Below are 16,978 nucleotides of genomic sequence, written 5' to 3'. Positions count from 1 at the left end.
CCTGCATACAGTCTATATGCTAAACCCAGTAAAACTTTGAGAATAACCATACCCCTATATGGCTATAGATATACTATGATGTTTAGCTATTTATAAAACGTTTACAATTATGTTCCCATTCTAACATATATCTCCAACAATTTACAAATTTCCCTCATCTTGTTTTATCACCGTCAGACCCCCCCCCCCCCAGTTGCTAGGGGCGCTGCTCTTGTTCACAACGTCAAACACTGAGGCAGAGTTATCACAGAGGGCATTTTAATACGAAACAAATGTGGGGAAGTAGATAAAACATTAATAGCAACCTCCTTTTGAAGTTGAGCAGCTAGTTCAGCTCAGTATTAACTAGCTAGTAATTAGCTGACCTGTACAACATAACTAGTGTAATCGCCGTTAAAGTTAACGTTACACAGTTTGATGGAATATCGACAGAAATTAAATAGTATCAAGGCCTTGCTTCCGTTGTGCTACTATTGATTAACAAAGCGTTATATTTATACTATGGATTTATGCTCGGATCAAAATATCCGCAACTCCTGCTGGTGCAAAGGAGTTCACGCGAGTTCACCGTTGCTTCCTTAGCAACGGCCCTAGCAACGGCACAAGGGTTTCGTCAAAAAGCTAGCGTTAGCTTATGATAACTTTGAACAAGTACTAACATGAGTTCACCCAGGAAGAAAACAAATATTACTGATAGTCTAGCATTCTTACTACCAAATCCACCACAGGTAAGTTTAGAAAACACCATGAGCAATATTGTTACCTAGGTTGGAAAATGTTTATCAGTGTTCTGACGCAACAACTTTTAACTGACTGTATTATCTGCCACTTAACTGGCTATGACACTAAGCTAACTTTCTTCATTTACTGCATAATCATATGTGGACGCTTGACAATAACATTAAAAAAAAGTTTGTGTCTTGCCTATATTACATTGCTATTTTCCAAGTTGCATGTTTGTTTTTTTATCCAAACACCTCTCAACTTATTTGTGGAAACAACACCAAATTAATGGTTAACGTTAACTTCATTGTCCAGGTCCACAGAAAACAGCCGTGGATGGCAACTAAACCTTCATTTTCGCTGTGTCCCCCACTCAAGCAGACAACTCAAGGAACTGAAGCAGCTGTGAAAAGTGGGTTCAAAGTTTTGAGTTGGTAATCATTTTTCTCTCAGCTAAAAAATATTGGTTTTATGCCAACTCAAACATCAGAGTTTTGATGACATATTCTTAGATACTGCTGTATTTTGTAAGTATTATGGTAATTCTGTTTGAACTGTGCTGAATGTGTTTGTCCCTGTGTGCTGTAGGAGATGGGCTGTTTGAAGGGGCAGACAGTAGACCAAGTAAAGGTTATGGCGGTGGGCAGAACCTGCTCCAGAGCAGAAAGGCAGTGCAGATCCCTGGGACCTCCAAGTATTGCAGAAGTACCCGCACACAACTCAGTAAAAAGCACAAGAATCTCCGAGAAACTCTGGTTAAATTCATATGGTGAGTTGCACCATTTTTTATAGTCTTGTAAGCTTAATTATCTGTCTGTATTGACATTTCAATTTATTTCTTTATCCCTCTCTACGTCAGTGTTTCCTCTATATGGTTTGTCAGCACAGGAAGGACATGACTAACTAACTAACTAACTAACCACTTAAATAAAATTAGATGTTGAATTTCATGTGTTATGATAAAGTATCTAGACAAACCCTTTTTGAAGGCAACTTTGTATTGTAAACCATAACTGTGACCAAACCACTGCTACATTACACTGCTCAGGATAGAAAATATTATATTTATAAAGTGGCATTTGTTGTACCTCCCATTTTGCCATTTTTTTCTGTTCTTTTTAGCCAGGAGGAGGAGGAAGATGGCAACTCTCCACCATGCGGCTCTCCCAAATTTACAGCAAAGAATAACCGTGAAATGGTGAAATGCAATACACACTTGATACCATACTTTATTATATCACAGGCTCTCTTTTGTTGTGTATGTGCAGATAATGAAGACATTGTGCCCATCATTCTTTTACATAATCTTTTCAAGACACTTGATATGGTGGCCTTTTAATCACTGTTTTGTTTTGTTGGTCTCAGTAGTTGCAGTTGCTAGATATGTTTCTTTCTTACTGCAGTACTTTATATATATATATATATATATATATATATATACTGGTATATACAGGTATATACTGTACTAAGGCCAAGCAATAAAACTACACTGTTTTTTAATTTCAGCAATTTTATGTGAACACTCATTGAAAATATAGCTTTAGCTCAGGTACACACACAGCATGGAAAAGGAATTCAGCACTGGCCAGTGGAAGAGGAATATTTACACACTGAATCATATGCTCCACAAAACAACTGAAGCTTACTGTCAAGGAGGTCCTGGATGTAGATTTTTTTCCATCATTTAGTAATCAGCACTGTCACCAAAAAAGTAAAATTCATGTCAGGCATTGTTTGTTTGAAATGTCCTTACTGCTACTGAAAACTGGTTATAATATTCTGTCCTGTCAGAGATATAACTACTACATCCAGAAAGGGATAGACCTGGAGAATGTGGCTCCTCTGGAGGACTCTTGGCTGGAGAACATTCAGGACATGGTCCCCTGCCACCTGAAGAGCCTGAGCACACCATTGGAGCTGCTGGTTAAGGAGATTAAGGAGGACTACGTGCTCAGTGTCAAGACAGCAATCTGTATGTATTTAATTACACTTAAATACACAAGCTTTCAAAAGGTGCGAGCATATAACCTACATGCATGCATTTGGCCGTTAAAATCCACACACCATAATCAGGATGGAAAGCATGTATTTATACAAAATTGATAAATTTCAAAATTTCATTTCACAATTGAGAATGTCTTCCGGATGGGAGCCGAAACGTCTTGATTCTGAAAACAGTCCAGATGACTACGACTGAAACCTTTTCTACGACATTTCAAAATGCTTCTTGATATTAAAATTAATGAATACATAATTTTTTTCATTCTCTCTTATATTAACAGTGTTACCCAAACATCTTTGGTGACTGGATAATTTGTAATGCATAACAATGTGGTAATAAATATTGTTTATTTCAATATGTTTTGTTTGTGATTGCAGTGAAATATACATTCAGACATTCAAGGGAAAATGACAAGGACAAAGTGAAAGATCTGCCCCCTCACAGACTTGAGTAAGTCACCAGGACATTGCATGTTTAGCTTGTGAGAAGTATACAGTGCCTTTACTCACTCATACTGTGTAGCATGGTTCTCATGACTAGGCCACATAGAAATATCCTTTGTACAAGGAAAACCTGAGTTTTAAGTTTTAATAAGAAGTGACTGGAAGCCTTTTGAATTGTGAATAATATATTTTCATATAGGAGAAATAATCTGTGCCTCTGTTATCTTTTTCCATCAGACTCAAGGTTTTGCCAAAACCGTGGAACAAAGCCTTTGTCCATGCGCGAAAAAGGATGAGAGATAAGCTTCACTCTATCAACCCCACTATGCTGCAGGTGCTGTCCCTTTGGCATGTCTGTTACAAGTAAGTATGCTATGATACATTTTCCACTTTTGTTGAAACTCCACCTTGGGTGGAGTAAATGTAGGTGTTGAGTGTGTTTGATAAACTTTGGTCAAATTCGCCTTTTTAATAATTGCAGTTAATTAATGTAAAGGAAAAAAAATGTATTTTCATTAATTCAATTTTTTTTTACTTTTAAATTTAATAATTTCTTCTGAGAAAAATTTGAATTTATAATAATTTTATAAAGCTATAAAATGTTTAAAAGTCAGAAGCAGACAGAAGAAGAAGTAGACAGCAGCATGTGACCCACATAGCATGAAGACAAACTTTTTATTACTCATCATGGCAGGCTATTATGCATAATTCAATGTTACTCTAAATTCTAATCATCATATATGGTAACTGTGGGTATATTAATACGCTAACATTATAACATAATGACAGTTGGAAGCACCTTTTCTGATGAAAATGAAGATATTTAAACAGAGCAAATGCGCATTATACCACATAAATCATTTCTTGTTTTCATGAGAAATATTTCATATTTCAAGCTCTCAAGCAGTTTTTGCAAATAATTGCTTCTGCTTGGACATGGACAGATTTTTTTAAGAACCATAACAAAGTGTTCAGTAATAGAAAATGGTTTTAGACTGATAATCTAAGATGTTTCCATGCTTTTCTAAAGTTTGTGGCACTACTATATCATCACGTCACACACCCTTGAAAATGGGTGTGTAATGTAGATCTGTGATTGCCTATCATCTTACCCTCCTGGATGACCTACTTGCAGAAATCTCCGTCTGATAGATGTAGAGGAGTTCCACAGCAGAGAGGAGTCCATGGAGCTCTCTGTGTTTCAGCAAATTGTCACCAGACATGTTGATATTGCCAGAGGAATCCTCCTCAATAAGTGAGTCCACAAATTTGACATAACACCAAGATACCTGTGCTCAGTTAAATAACAGTCAGAATCTAAATTGCTTGTCTTTTTGTATTTGATGTACAGCACACTAAATCTCGTTGTGCATGTACAATGACAATAAATATATTTGTATGTACAGATGTAATGAATGTGCATTGATTAGATATCGTACGTTTGAATACAAAGAAACATAATTTCATTTTAGAAGCGCAATAGCAATTTAAAAATTGATACATTGTATTTCTATGGCTCAGGACTATACGTTGTTGTGAACAAAGCCAACAATACATGTTGCCATCAGTAAAATATGGCTTTTTAGTAGTAACATCAAGTGGTAGCTATAGGAAGCTATTACGTCAGAAAATACATGAACACAAACTGACTCAGGTGAGGAGGTACTCGTACTAAGAGTGAAAGCCAAAGACAGCATGCAAATATTAATCTGTTCATTCCTGTATAAACTGACAAATGACTAACACTGAGAGTACAACCAGAAGTATGAGAATGATACCAAATGTGATGCTGTGGTGAGCTGACATTATGTTGCTTTTGTAAAAACATTAGCTACATTATAGTTTGTTTACCTTTTCAACAAATACAACGGCAACTCTGCATCAGCATCAAAGTTTTAATTGCACCATCCCAGCAAGAACTGGACTAGTTGATATTTGCATCTGTAGTTTGAGTATTAAATATTCTATAATATATATATATATATATATATATATATATATATAATCACATTCTCTGAATATAATCTTAAATGTGATTTTGCTGTTTTCTACACCAGTTGGGTTCCTGAAGTGCAACACATTTACTACCAGGGCTGCAGACGCATGCTGGTGCCTGCCTCCAGCAACATGGCCAAGCTACTGTCTTTCTTCAACTGTGCAGCTGCACTGATGACCTCCCAGCTACAGAACCTTGCAATAGACTCAATGAGGGACTATACACAACTAATTTCCCAAGACCCGGTAGGAGAAAGCTTAAAAACTTCAAGCCAATATATTTTAGAAGAGTGGAATAGACTGGGCTGGAAAAAAAGTCATTTCGATACATTTTTAGATTTTGACTTTGATAAACAAGTGGACACTTAAAGTTGCAATCTTTTTCTGCCTTTTTTTCTGCCTTGTGTAGCGGTCAGAGCGAGCATATGAGCACCCAGGCTTTGTGCTGCATCTGATCCTGGAGGACAGGGAGATCAAGTTTGAGCCCGACCTTAAATTGTATGAGGTGGCCCTCCTTAACGTCTATGAGTCCATGCTCAGGTCTATCAGCATGGTACCTCGTGTGGAAACCAAACTGTACCCTGAATGGGTAAGAGGAAAAGTGTGTGTGTTTGTGTGTGTGTGTGTGTGTGTGTGTGCTCAGTTGCCAGTTTATTAGGTACACCTAGCTAAAACTAATGCAGTCTAATATAACACCCCTGCAATAAATTCTACCTTCATGAAGGTTATTCTGTTCAGGGTTTGTTGAAACTGTTTTGGAGAGGTGTTGATTCAACTGTGTTTGGAGGCTGTAGTTTCTGGTGCTGTTGAACTATATTGCAGTATACAGAGAGGTGTGTTATTTTGCCTACCTAAGGAGACGGCTCACTTGACATCCATTTCCTGTATCTGTGTTCGCCACTGCCCCGCCCCTTTAGGAGGCCAGCGGCAGGTCCTGAGTCTATTCACTCCAATGGGAGAAGTGAACGTGAGCACAGATTATGACCGATTCTTTTGCCTCATAGTCACCAAAGTAAATATCGCACCCATTTTTCACAAGCCACATATCTTCCGAACATTCTTACACTAAAATTGCATTTTGACAAATCAGGAGAAAATTAACTTTGATCGAGACCCGTCTTTGTCTCAGCAACACACTCTCGCAAGATCTGGCAACATCTCTAACCGTCGGTGTGGTTTCACTGCAGTGCTTTAAAACCAGATAAACAGAAATATAAAAGGGACTTATACGTAAAACTATGAATTAATAGTTAAAACTGAAATAAAACTAGTGTTTCTTTACTTAATAATACTATTATTGTTATTATTATTTAACTGGGGAGAGGCAACCACACGCACTTAGGAGACAGGAAGTGTATACCATTTCATACCATTGCTGCTGCCTGTAATGCGTTATCTTCTGTTATCGAGTATATTTGACATTCGTATCAGTAACAGTGCCTCAGTAATTGTATAGCACATTTTATATGATCTAAACTTTGGCAGTAGTTGGTAGATTTTTCCTGCAGTCTGGAATCCCTATTCTGTATTTTAAAATTAAAGTAGCTAATCATAGCATTGCATCCATTATCTACACTGAACAAAACATTTAGTTTTCTGCTTGGGTTTATACCCTACTTCATGTCTTCCTAGCCAGGCTCCCATTTTGGAAGCACCCTGAAGCCCATCATCCTGCCAGAGATCCTTCAGGCCCAGCTGGAGGAGGTGCGCAGGGTGTTCTGGGCTGAGTGTGTCAGGCCCAAGGAGTATGTTCATGAGTATGATAAATACGCCACACTGGTGTCCAGGCAGGCAGAGGACGATGTGGAGCAGTTCCTCAGTGAGCAGCACTCCTTCCAGGAAATCATGGTAGAGGTTATACACTACCAGCAGCTTGCTGACCAGATCCAGTACACATCATGTAAGGTACTTGATCACCAAGGTGGAACTCACCAGACAGAACTAATACATGTCTGCCCATGTGGAAAGACAGCATTGAGGTTACCAATGTTTCTTTACTCTCTAATTCCAATGATAACTATTATTCCAAAACGTAAACAATCTGAAAATCTCAAAAGAAACAGTCTTTAAATCTTGATGATTAAATCTTGATGTTTTCCACGACTACAACTGTCTATGCTTATTTGAAAGTCATTTCTTACATGGTGTTCATTGTGTTACTGACCAATCCTTTGGGCTTCAGGTGGTACGTCTTGGCATGTTTGAGGTTCAGTCCCATAAGCTTGTCCACTCTCTCGTCAAGCGTGCTCAGGAGCTACAGCAGAAACTGGTTACACAGATGCTACATGAACATCAGGAAACCAACAAGAAGTCAGTTGTTTCACTGTTTTCACTTTTTCTCTACATTTCCACGCAAAACTTTCAAAAATCTGAAGCAAGTTATCATTAAAAAAAAAAGTTGACAGGGATTAACAGCAATTCCTGTTTGACATGTACCGCTAAATTATGCATATGGAAGCTTCAGAGTTCAGACTTTAGTTGGCCACCCTTGTGCCTCGAAATAAACATTGTGCAGGTCAAAGGAAAGTTTTAGTCCCAGTGTTAGCTGCTGTATTGGCCTGTATCCCAAAGATGCTTGTTAGCTCCAAGCTGTGCCATAATAAGATTATAAATCTGTGAAACCCTTCATATATGTCACTGAATTAATGCTCTTTCTCTCACAGGCTCTGTAATGAATTTGAGAAGATTGCAGAGAAGGCACTGAGCACACCACCTGACACGCAGAAACTGATGGAGCTTAAGGTATCTACCCCAAATTCTTGTCACACAGAGCAGTTTGGTGCATTGTGCTATAGTATGTACAATTGTCCCTCACACCTCTGTCCACACAGCTGTTAGGAATGGCATTACACATTAAAGAGTCAGTAATACTAGGTGAAAACCTTGCGTTTTTTTGTTTTTTCTTGTGGTTCTGGGTGCTTTTTGTAATGGGCCCATGGGCTACCCTTAACCGTAGGCTACAGAAATCCTAGGATATCTTGAGTTAATTTCACACCTACTAGCTTAGAGCAGTGACTGGACTTTAAGTTTGGTATGCAGAAAAGAAAAGCTGGTGCCCATGCATTTCAGTGAACCTCATTAATTTCACAGCTTGTCACGTAGCAACACAGTAAACAACGTCATACAATTCACCAGGAAAAGGTGAGACTAGTTGAACTTGTGCCAGGAGTGTGATTTAAATTTAAACCAACTAAATATGTTGGTTTTCAGTTGACCTCACGATATTGACTTAAACAAGACATGTCTACAACAAAACAGAATAGAAGATAGAAAATGTAGATAGCCCTCTTAACCATAGTTGAGAATTTTCTTTTCTAAATCCGAGCCCAACGTTAACATCCTCAGTCTAGTGTGAAAAGCCATATTTTGACTTGAAGAAGACCTAATGTTCTCATTGTTTGGTTCTTAGTCCCCTGTGTGTGGTTGTGGAGGTCTATGAATAATATTTTTAGTACAATATTTTGTCTGTATACCTGTTTGTATGTCAGTATAATATTGAATAGTAAACTAGAAAGGGCAAAATCTTATACTGAAAATTGCAGGTGTAAACACTGTAAACAAGTTAAAATGTCTTAAAATGTTATTTTGTTGAAAACAATTGAGTTGTCATTTGAAGAGTAAAAGATTAAAAAGCAGATATTTCAGCCAAAATTTCAGTTGAATGGTAGACAATAAAAGCAATTGAAATTTCAGTTGAAGCACCAGTGACCAGTTGAAGTGTGTCTACTGTAAATAGTTGAAGTGTCAGTTGGTATGTAAACAGTGATAATAATAACAGATATAAATAAGAGTTTAAGAGTGTGCATCATTCAGAGTAAGCACACTAATAATTGCTTTCTTTGAATCTGTACCAGTGTTTTCACATACTTTTTGTCTGTATGTCAGTTATAGCCAGAACAAAATATATACAGACATACAAAGTAAGAACAGGATGAACAGTGGAAGTAATTAAAAACTTTCTTTTTAGGTCTAACTATTTCTGCTATATAAATTAAGTACCACACCATTGTACGTTGTTGCCCTGTGCTCCCATCCAGGCCTACATGAATAAGGTGGAAATTACAGAGATGCCTTTGTTGGAGCAAAGATTGGCAGACTCCAACACACATTTGTGTTTCCTGATGGACTTTGTCACCCTCTCACCATTGGACATGGAGCTCAACACACAGACCATTCAGTGGCTTAAGCGTATGCCATCCATCTTTAAGGAACACCGACAGATCATTAATAAAAAGACAGAGCAATATCAGAGTGGCCTTAAGGTCTGTATTTCTACTTTATCTATAAATCTGTTGATCTGTTGACTGGAATCTGGATGTTTTTGCATCAGAACTGTGAATGTAAAATGAAAAAAAAAAGTTTGATTGCTAGAAAACAAAGAGTGTATTTCTGTATGTGCATTTCAGTTGTGCCGTGATCGCTTTGTGGAAGAACTGGAGAGCTACAGCGTACAGGTGGAGGAGTTTACCAACTTTGGTGAGCTGATGGATCTCAGCAAGTACTTGAAGAAATCCCAGGCCCTCAATGCTAAACTGGAGTTAGCCATGGAAAAGGTACATGAGGATTTCAATGCTTAAAAGTAAAAATGTAGGATTAGATTAGATTAATTAGATTCAACTTTATTGTCATTACACATGTACAAGTACAAGGCAATGAAATGCAGTTTAGGTCTAACCAGAAGTGCAATAAGCAAGTGCAGGATATAAAGTGTGTGCATAAATGCAGGATAGAGCAGTAATATGAAAATGTTTTACAAGTGGTACTATGGACATTATATACAGATGGCATTACTATAAACAGAAGTATACTGATGGATATGTACAATAATGAATTGAACTGGGCAGAACAGCAGTGCAATGAATATTAAGCAGTGCAAATGATGGGGGCAGACTTCAGTAGGAAGACAGCTCTGGGAAAAAAGCTGTTTCTCAGTCTGATGGTCCTTGTCCAGAGGCACCTGAAGAAAGAGAAAGAGAAAAAAGCTTTGTTAAATAAAAGCTATGGAGAGTGACATAGGCCAAAATTTCACTAAATCATGCAGAAGAAGTTTAGTTATACTGATGCCCAAACCATGATAAAGCTTATCATAGCACAAGTATCTGTGTTTGTATCAGTGCAAGGGCATGTAAGATCCCCTTTTGTGTAATCATTCAAGGCTGAGTATAGGCTGAGGTTGTATGAATTGGTGGTCATGGATAGACATGCTTCTGATTGAAGGATATACTGTACATTTATTGTATAGTGGATTATTGCATTGTATTTGAATTAGAGTATGTGCTTTCAAATATTTAACCTCTAGAGGGCAGCAATGGGTGCAAAAAAAACTCAAAAGTTGTAAAGGCTTTATCTGGTGATTGTCATCCATGCATTGACACTCATCTTCTTATCCATCTATCTTTTCTTTGTCTGTCTTTGTTTCTTTCCTTCTTCCTTCTATCCTTCCATCCTTACTTCTCTTTCAACCTTTCTGCCGCTTTGGAAAGATAAATGATTTCAATCTAGAGGAGGAAGCCTATGGCTGGTCTGTTTCCCAGTACCCACAGCGTAAGAAGATCCAGGACAAGCTCACACCCTTCCTGCGCCTCTATGAGACAGCCACTGATTTCCTAAATCAGTACGAGCAGTGGCTCCATGGACCCCTCTCGGGTGTGAACCCAGACAAGGTACCAGAATTTGGCAATTCTTTTGTTATAAAGTTGTGGGGTTTTCACTGCGCTCTGACCAACTGGTGCGTTATCCCAGATGCATATATGCGAAGAGAGGGTCACACTCAGGAGTTTGCCATGATTATTATTTGAACTGTCTGACCTACTGACCTTCAAGGTGAAAATATATAGAGTTCCAATGCTTAACAATGACTGACTTTGAGGCTATATGCGGCTTCAGTCTGAGTAGAATCGCAATGATTTTATTCACCTGTTGACGGACTATGTGTGATTCCATTATGGGTGAGGTCGCAGTGATTAGTGATTGCATTCACCTGTTGGCTCACCTGACCTATTTAAATGAGATCATATCCCTGTTTTTTGTACACACTGATGAAGGCCGGATGGCCGAAAACATTCTGTATGTTACCAGACAGGAGTTTGCCATTCAATTGAGTTTACTTAATAATCTGAGTGTGACCCTCTCTTTGTTTTATGCATATTTGTTTATTAGTAAGTTTAACTATCAAACCATCAAACATTTTACAATGAACAGGGACATATTTTTACTTTATTACAGTTCAGGGCTGCTTAGAATGCCACCATACAAGTCCTGAACTGTATGTACTGGGATGTTGTGGGGTTGCTGAAGTGACAGAAATCTTATTTGCAGTTGTACCATTAAATGTACCTTACAGTTTCAATCAGTTATGTTTAGATGTTTAGATAAAACAATGCGTTTTCCTAGGAATTTTTCTTTTACTGTGCAACAAACTTAGTATGATTAGGTTGACATATGAACTTTCATGTCATTAACAATAATAGAAAGGAAAGGCAATTGCAGTTGTTTTGGAGCACTGTGAACGCCCAGAACAGTGTGAGTCCTTGTGAGGCAGTTAGTGAAGAAAGCTATGTGTGAAAATGCTTCTTCCCTTCTCTTTTTGCTGGGCCCTGTAGTCGGCATTAACAGCTTTTTTACGTTAAAGCATTCATTTCAATCCAGTGTTGCAGTTAATTTATCAGTCAGGTTATACAAATAACAAATAATGTTTTTATTTGTGTTACACGAGGTTATGATGTGTGAGAAGGGTTCAGCTCTCCTGTGGTTATGTCAAGGTGTGTAAGGAAGGGTAAAACTGTTCTGCAGTAAAAAAACATTCTATTAGAGTTGATGCATTCATGGTGATACATTGTGATTATCAGCAGTAACAGAATAATCTGAAGGTAATGCTTTGTTTAAAATTCTGTGTTCTTAGAAAGATCTCTCCCTCTTCCTTTATACGTTAATATGTTAAAGCCTTCAGCTATTCAGGTGCCATTCACAATAACAGTACTGGATTTTAAAAGGTGCCTATATTGAACACTGTCTCTCTCACACACATACACACATTTATGAATTTCACTCAAGTATGTCATAAATCAATTATATGATGTATCAATCTTTTCTGCTTTAATTTGCCGTGTCCACTTAGCATTTATGTGAAATGTGCTATCTCTTGTTAAAGACTGAGACGTGTAAGTGTGAATAAAAGTTCACACACACACACTCATCCAGCCTCAGTGTCCTGCTCCCCACTGTTTGACTGACATCTCTGTTTCTGACTATACTGATGTGTTAAAGCAAGACAACACTCATTAACTTTTTTATAGCAGCCATTTTGTCTTCTCATGGCATGACAACCGCTAAGCAACACCATAGCAACCATCTAGCAACCACCTAGTACCTCCTCAGCAACCGCCCATCATAGCAACCACATAACAATGCATTAGCAACAAGCAAGCACACCATACCAACCGCTTAGCAACCACCCCAATCATCCTAGTCATCATCAATGGAAACCTTTCTAATCACCTCAAACCACCTAAACACGGCCTGCCAACAATTCCACAACTCCTTCTTGTCTGACTTCATTTACTATTTTGTGATAGGACTAAACTTTAAGTCACATCTGTCAATTCTTTGTTATTGCTGTTTAAGCTGCTTCAGTTATTGAAGTAGCAAAATGGCCTGTTATGCCAATACTCAATGCTTGTTTCTATAACAGTTTCTATGAAATTACAGAACTGATTCATGAGAAAATGATTTATATTTACAGGATAGTGAGTTCCTATAGCATATGTATAAAATATAATAGGAAAAAATAATAACTGTTTGTGGTTTAATAAACTGTTTTATTATATTAATTAATTTCCCCTTGTCTTTGTAATGCAAAACCCCACCCATGTAGGTAGAAGGGGATGTTGGTAACTACTGGCGCACTCTGTACAAGCTGGAGAAAGGCTTTAGTGATGTACCCAAAGCCCTCAACATAGCCACCACTATGAAGACTAAGGTGGAGGACTTCAAGGAGCACATTCCTATGGTGCAGGTAAGACCATAACAGAAAGATTTATCTACAGAAGTCAAAATAACTTTAATTTCAATTACTTTGTCTTTCCATCATACTTAATAAATCATAATTTAAATTGAAATGTCTTTCCACTAGATTATTTAAGTCTTTTTTTTGTACTACTCCTCCTTCATAGGTACTGTGCAACCCAGGCCTGCGTGAGCGCCACTGGGATGCAATGTCGGAGATGGCTGGCATCTCCCTGCAGCCAGCCACTGACCAGGCCTGTGTGGCTCACTTCCTATCCATGCACCTGGAACAGCACCTGAGCAGCTTTGAGGGCATCAGTGAGGCGGCCAGCAAGGAATACTCCCTGGAGAAAGCCATGGAGAAAATGGCCAGTGAGTGGGGTGACATGGAGTTCAGCCTCTTGGCCTACCGAGAGACAGGCACCTCTATCCTGTCATCTGTGGATGAAGTGCAGATGCTGTTGGATGATCACATTGTGAAGACACAAACCATGAGGGGCTCACCCTTCATTAAGCCTTTCGAGGTGGAGATACAGTAAGAGATTAGAAGTATTTTTCTTAGCTTGTTTGAAAAAGCAATTCACTAATGTTATGAAGTAAGTACACATAGTAGGGCTAGTTGAAATTGTTCAAGTTAATGCAAGGATGCTTTTAGTTTTGTTGTTTATTAATTTAGGGCTTTTACTTTGTTGGTAAACTGGCACAATTGGCTAATAATGCCCCAGCATTATGTTTTCACTCTGGCAGTTATGTTATCTCCCATTTGCACTGGATGATGCTGCTGTGTTTGGTGAAACACTCCTGATGTGTGTGTTTTATGAATATTCTGCTTTTGGACAGGACACACAGACTGAAATATGAGAAAAATACTGTTGATCAACAATCCATTACCAGTCTGTGCATTGTGTGCTACTGGGCTACATAGAAATTACATAGCAAATACAGACATCTGTGACCCACCACCCTCACCCCTAACATTAGCTTATTCCATAATTTGGCAGCCAAAACTTTTTTCACAATAGCCGTGCAGCTCTGTACCCCAGCAAACAAAGAACAAAACACACAGACGTATATAGATGCTGATAGTGAGTCAATCACTTCTGTCCAGAAGGACTTGATTGCTGGACAATGCCACAGCATGTAGATTAAAGTACCCACAATCATGCCAGCAGAGATCAGAGGAGCTTTAACTCTTTTTTTAAGTTTGGAGGGAGCAATGCAAGGTCTATGTAAAAGTTTTAATTGCATAACTCTGAATCTTACTGACTTAGATATTGCTAAAGAGTCCCTCAATATTCTGTCCCACTCTGCAGAGGTGAGTGACACTGCGAAGTCTTGTTCCTAATGGGTCTGAGCTGGAGCACTGAAATTTAGGGAATACTGAATCAACAACCTATACACACCTCTATTTGAAGCTTTGTGAAACTTGGAAAACAACAGTTTCAACTGAGCACACTGTATAATTCATTCATTACTATTCAGTTTTTATCTGCCTCTGAGTTCAGCAAATGATACAATTTCTCCATCCTCTGTAATTTGTGAGATTATTGCAATATTATGTTGCTGTCAGGCACTGTTTGACACAGGATTCCCTGCAGCTTTTAAAAATGTATTGTGCCTTATTGGGCAGGATGCTAAACAGCTACTGTTTTAATTTTTTGATTAGCTTTTTTGTAATATCACTTGAGAACTTTATAATGCCATTATATAGCTTTGTGGTGGGGAGAGGATGATACCACAGTGAGGATAAAGAAATCAGTTTGTCAGTGCATTGTACAAGTTACTCCTAGAGCCAATCCCAACTACTACAGATCAGAGGATATCTGGCATTAAATGCAAGATAATATAAATACACTTCCCAAACCTGTTTTACTTTTGAGCAGTGATTGTTTTAATGATTCATTCTAGGCTTCTTGTGCTTCTACAAAATGGAGAATTATTTTGTAAACCTAGTTAAGTAATAGTAATTATGGTTGTTTTGGTATCAGGTGAGGAATTGCCTTTCATCACCTTTTTGTGAGCCTGTACCTGAGATGGTTTTGAAACTTGGTTCCTTTTACAGGTCATATAGACCCTGTTTTCACCAATACACATAATCAACTGAACATAATAAGCTGTAGTTGTGCCCCCCATCCCTAACTTTGTATTTCCACTTACATGTACTCATTTTCTCCTGTAGGGAATGGGAGGGCAAGTTGCTGCTCCTTCAAGAGATCCTGGATGAATGGTTAAAGGTGCAGTCCACTTGGCTTTACCTGGAGCCCATATTCAGCTCCCCAGACATCTTGACTCAGATGCCTGAAGAGGGACGCCGTTTCATAACTGTTGACAAAACCTGGAGAGAAACCATGAAACAAGTTTCCCTGGTAAGTTGTTTGATTTAATTTTGTTTTATGCTTGAGTTTGTTTCGTTAAGATTTTATTATTCCAGCAGGATGCTGTAATGATTAGGGAGACCATCTTTCATACAATTTACTCTCTGTGTAGGGGCACGAGCAAAAAGATGAGCTTCTTCTTAGGTGACTATCAGTAGAATCACTAAGTTAAAGGAGGAATCCGGGGGAGGATCTGTTTTGCAGGGCAGATATGGCCAAGGTTAGAGCATTGTATCTAGTTACTGACAGGACCATAATCATAACTGTATGGGGAACTACAGTATATAAAACAGATGTGTCAAAAATAACCATGAATGGCAATAGGTTTGCAATAAAGTACATTTTAGTGCAGTCTATGAAGTTGAACTTGATGAATTTTGAAAAGGTTGACAAATGAGCAAATATTACAGAAACCCATCAAAACTATTATTATTATTATCTATTATAGGGCAAAAACTCAACCCCAATTTTCTGTGTAGCCAGACATCTGCTGTTGAAAGAGACATTCTTTAGAGTGTAACAGGTAGTGAAATCACATCAGCCTATAGGTGGTGGCCAGAACAATAAAACTGCCCTTGACAAAGGAAAATGTTGGTTGACTAAAAGTTAATGGTCAGAGAAAAAAAGTTATATCTAGGATTGTTGCTGTCGGTGATAAATCAGTGCTATACAGCGTGCAACCCTATGCCTGTTGTAATTTTCTCTACATATCCCTGCCATTACAGAGAAGGCTTGTCACCCATGAAGAAAATAAATACTTTTGTTAAATAAACACAAACTATAAAGTCTAAATCTAAATATTTAGGACGTACTCAATCTTTTTAACATTTATCATCACCAAATTAAAAGTAAATAGTTTTAACAGTAACAGAAAGAATAGTTAGAGGAGCACATAGTGACATACTTCCCAAGAAAACAAAAACAAAGTGTCAGCCAATGAAATCTTGGTCGAACAGGAACACATTCAACCAGTTGATGTATTGACCGTACAGAGCCATTTCCTAAAGATCGGTTGCTGTATTTTAATCATTTCTATTTAACTGGAGTGATAACGATCATCTGTAACTACACCACACATTTCAGTAATGAAAAGGAACAAATAGTTGGGAATAGTGACAAGCTGCAAGCCTGATCAGAAAGTTTACTGGTCAGCAGAAAGCTGGTTTTAATGTTCAGAGGCAGCAAATAGGGTAAAGCTGAAAAGGATATAGATCCAAATTGACATACATACACAGCTCAGGCCTGGTATGTTACCCAGCAGTGTAAAATATATGGTTGTCTACTATAATCAGACCAAATACAACACACAGCTCTGACTAGTATGATAGCATAAACCTGACCCAGGTGAGAAGAATCAAACATTAACACACAAACATGCACAATAGTGAGAGTATACAGTAGAAGCAGAAAGGAGTATTAGACTGAGATAGGTAGGG

The 16,978-nt window shown here is 38.1% G+C and overlaps 1 protein-coding gene across 2 annotated transcripts in view; it reads left to right on the top strand.

Moving 5' to 3' along the window:
• The first annotated feature begins 568 nt into the window (after nt 1-568).
• The window catches only part of dnah7 (dynein, axonemal, heavy chain 7), an 82,838-nt gene continuing 66,428 nt past the window's right edge, over nt 569-16,978 (top strand). Inside the window, exons 1-19 of one of the 2 annotated variants that reach the window (XM_044217753.1) lie at nt 569-728; nt 1,039-1,135; nt 1,312-1,492; nt 1,846-1,921; nt 2,515-2,695; nt 3,103-3,175; nt 3,406-3,531; nt 4,304-4,423; nt 5,226-5,409; nt 5,573-5,752; nt 6,796-7,068; nt 7,346-7,473; nt 7,827-7,905; nt 9,201-9,425; nt 9,570-9,716; nt 10,647-10,826; nt 13,037-13,177; nt 13,335-13,702; nt 15,347-15,533. In XM_044217753.1, coding sequence (XP_044073688.1) covers nt 660-728; nt 1,039-1,135; nt 1,312-1,492; nt 1,846-1,921; nt 2,515-2,695; nt 3,103-3,175; nt 3,406-3,531; nt 4,304-4,423; nt 5,226-5,409; nt 5,573-5,752; nt 6,796-7,068; nt 7,346-7,473; nt 7,827-7,905; nt 9,201-9,425; nt 9,570-9,716; nt 10,647-10,826; nt 13,037-13,177; nt 13,335-13,702; nt 15,347-15,533 — 3,015 coding nt within the window. In that variant the 5' untranslated portion in view covers nt 569-659. The remainder of the gene's footprint in view (nt 729-1,038; nt 1,136-1,311; nt 1,493-1,845; nt 1,922-2,514; nt 2,696-3,102; nt 3,176-3,405; nt 3,532-4,303; nt 4,424-5,225; nt 5,410-5,572; nt 5,753-6,795; nt 7,069-7,345; nt 7,474-7,826; nt 7,906-9,200; nt 9,426-9,569; nt 9,717-10,646; nt 10,827-13,036; nt 13,178-13,334; nt 13,703-15,346; nt 15,534-16,978) is intronic. The other variant, XM_044217752.1, reaches the window with a different exon arrangement.

This window comes from Siniperca chuatsi, linkage group LG12, assembly GCF_020085105.1.
Source record: "Siniperca chuatsi isolate FFG_IHB_CAS linkage group LG12, ASM2008510v1, whole genome shotgun sequence".
In the NCBI taxonomy this organism is placed as follows: domain Eukaryota; kingdom Metazoa; phylum Chordata; class Actinopteri; order Centrarchiformes; family Sinipercidae; genus Siniperca; species Siniperca chuatsi.
The sequence above is the reverse complement of the archived record's forward strand: the minus strand, read 5'-3'. Positions and strand labels throughout refer to the sequence as shown.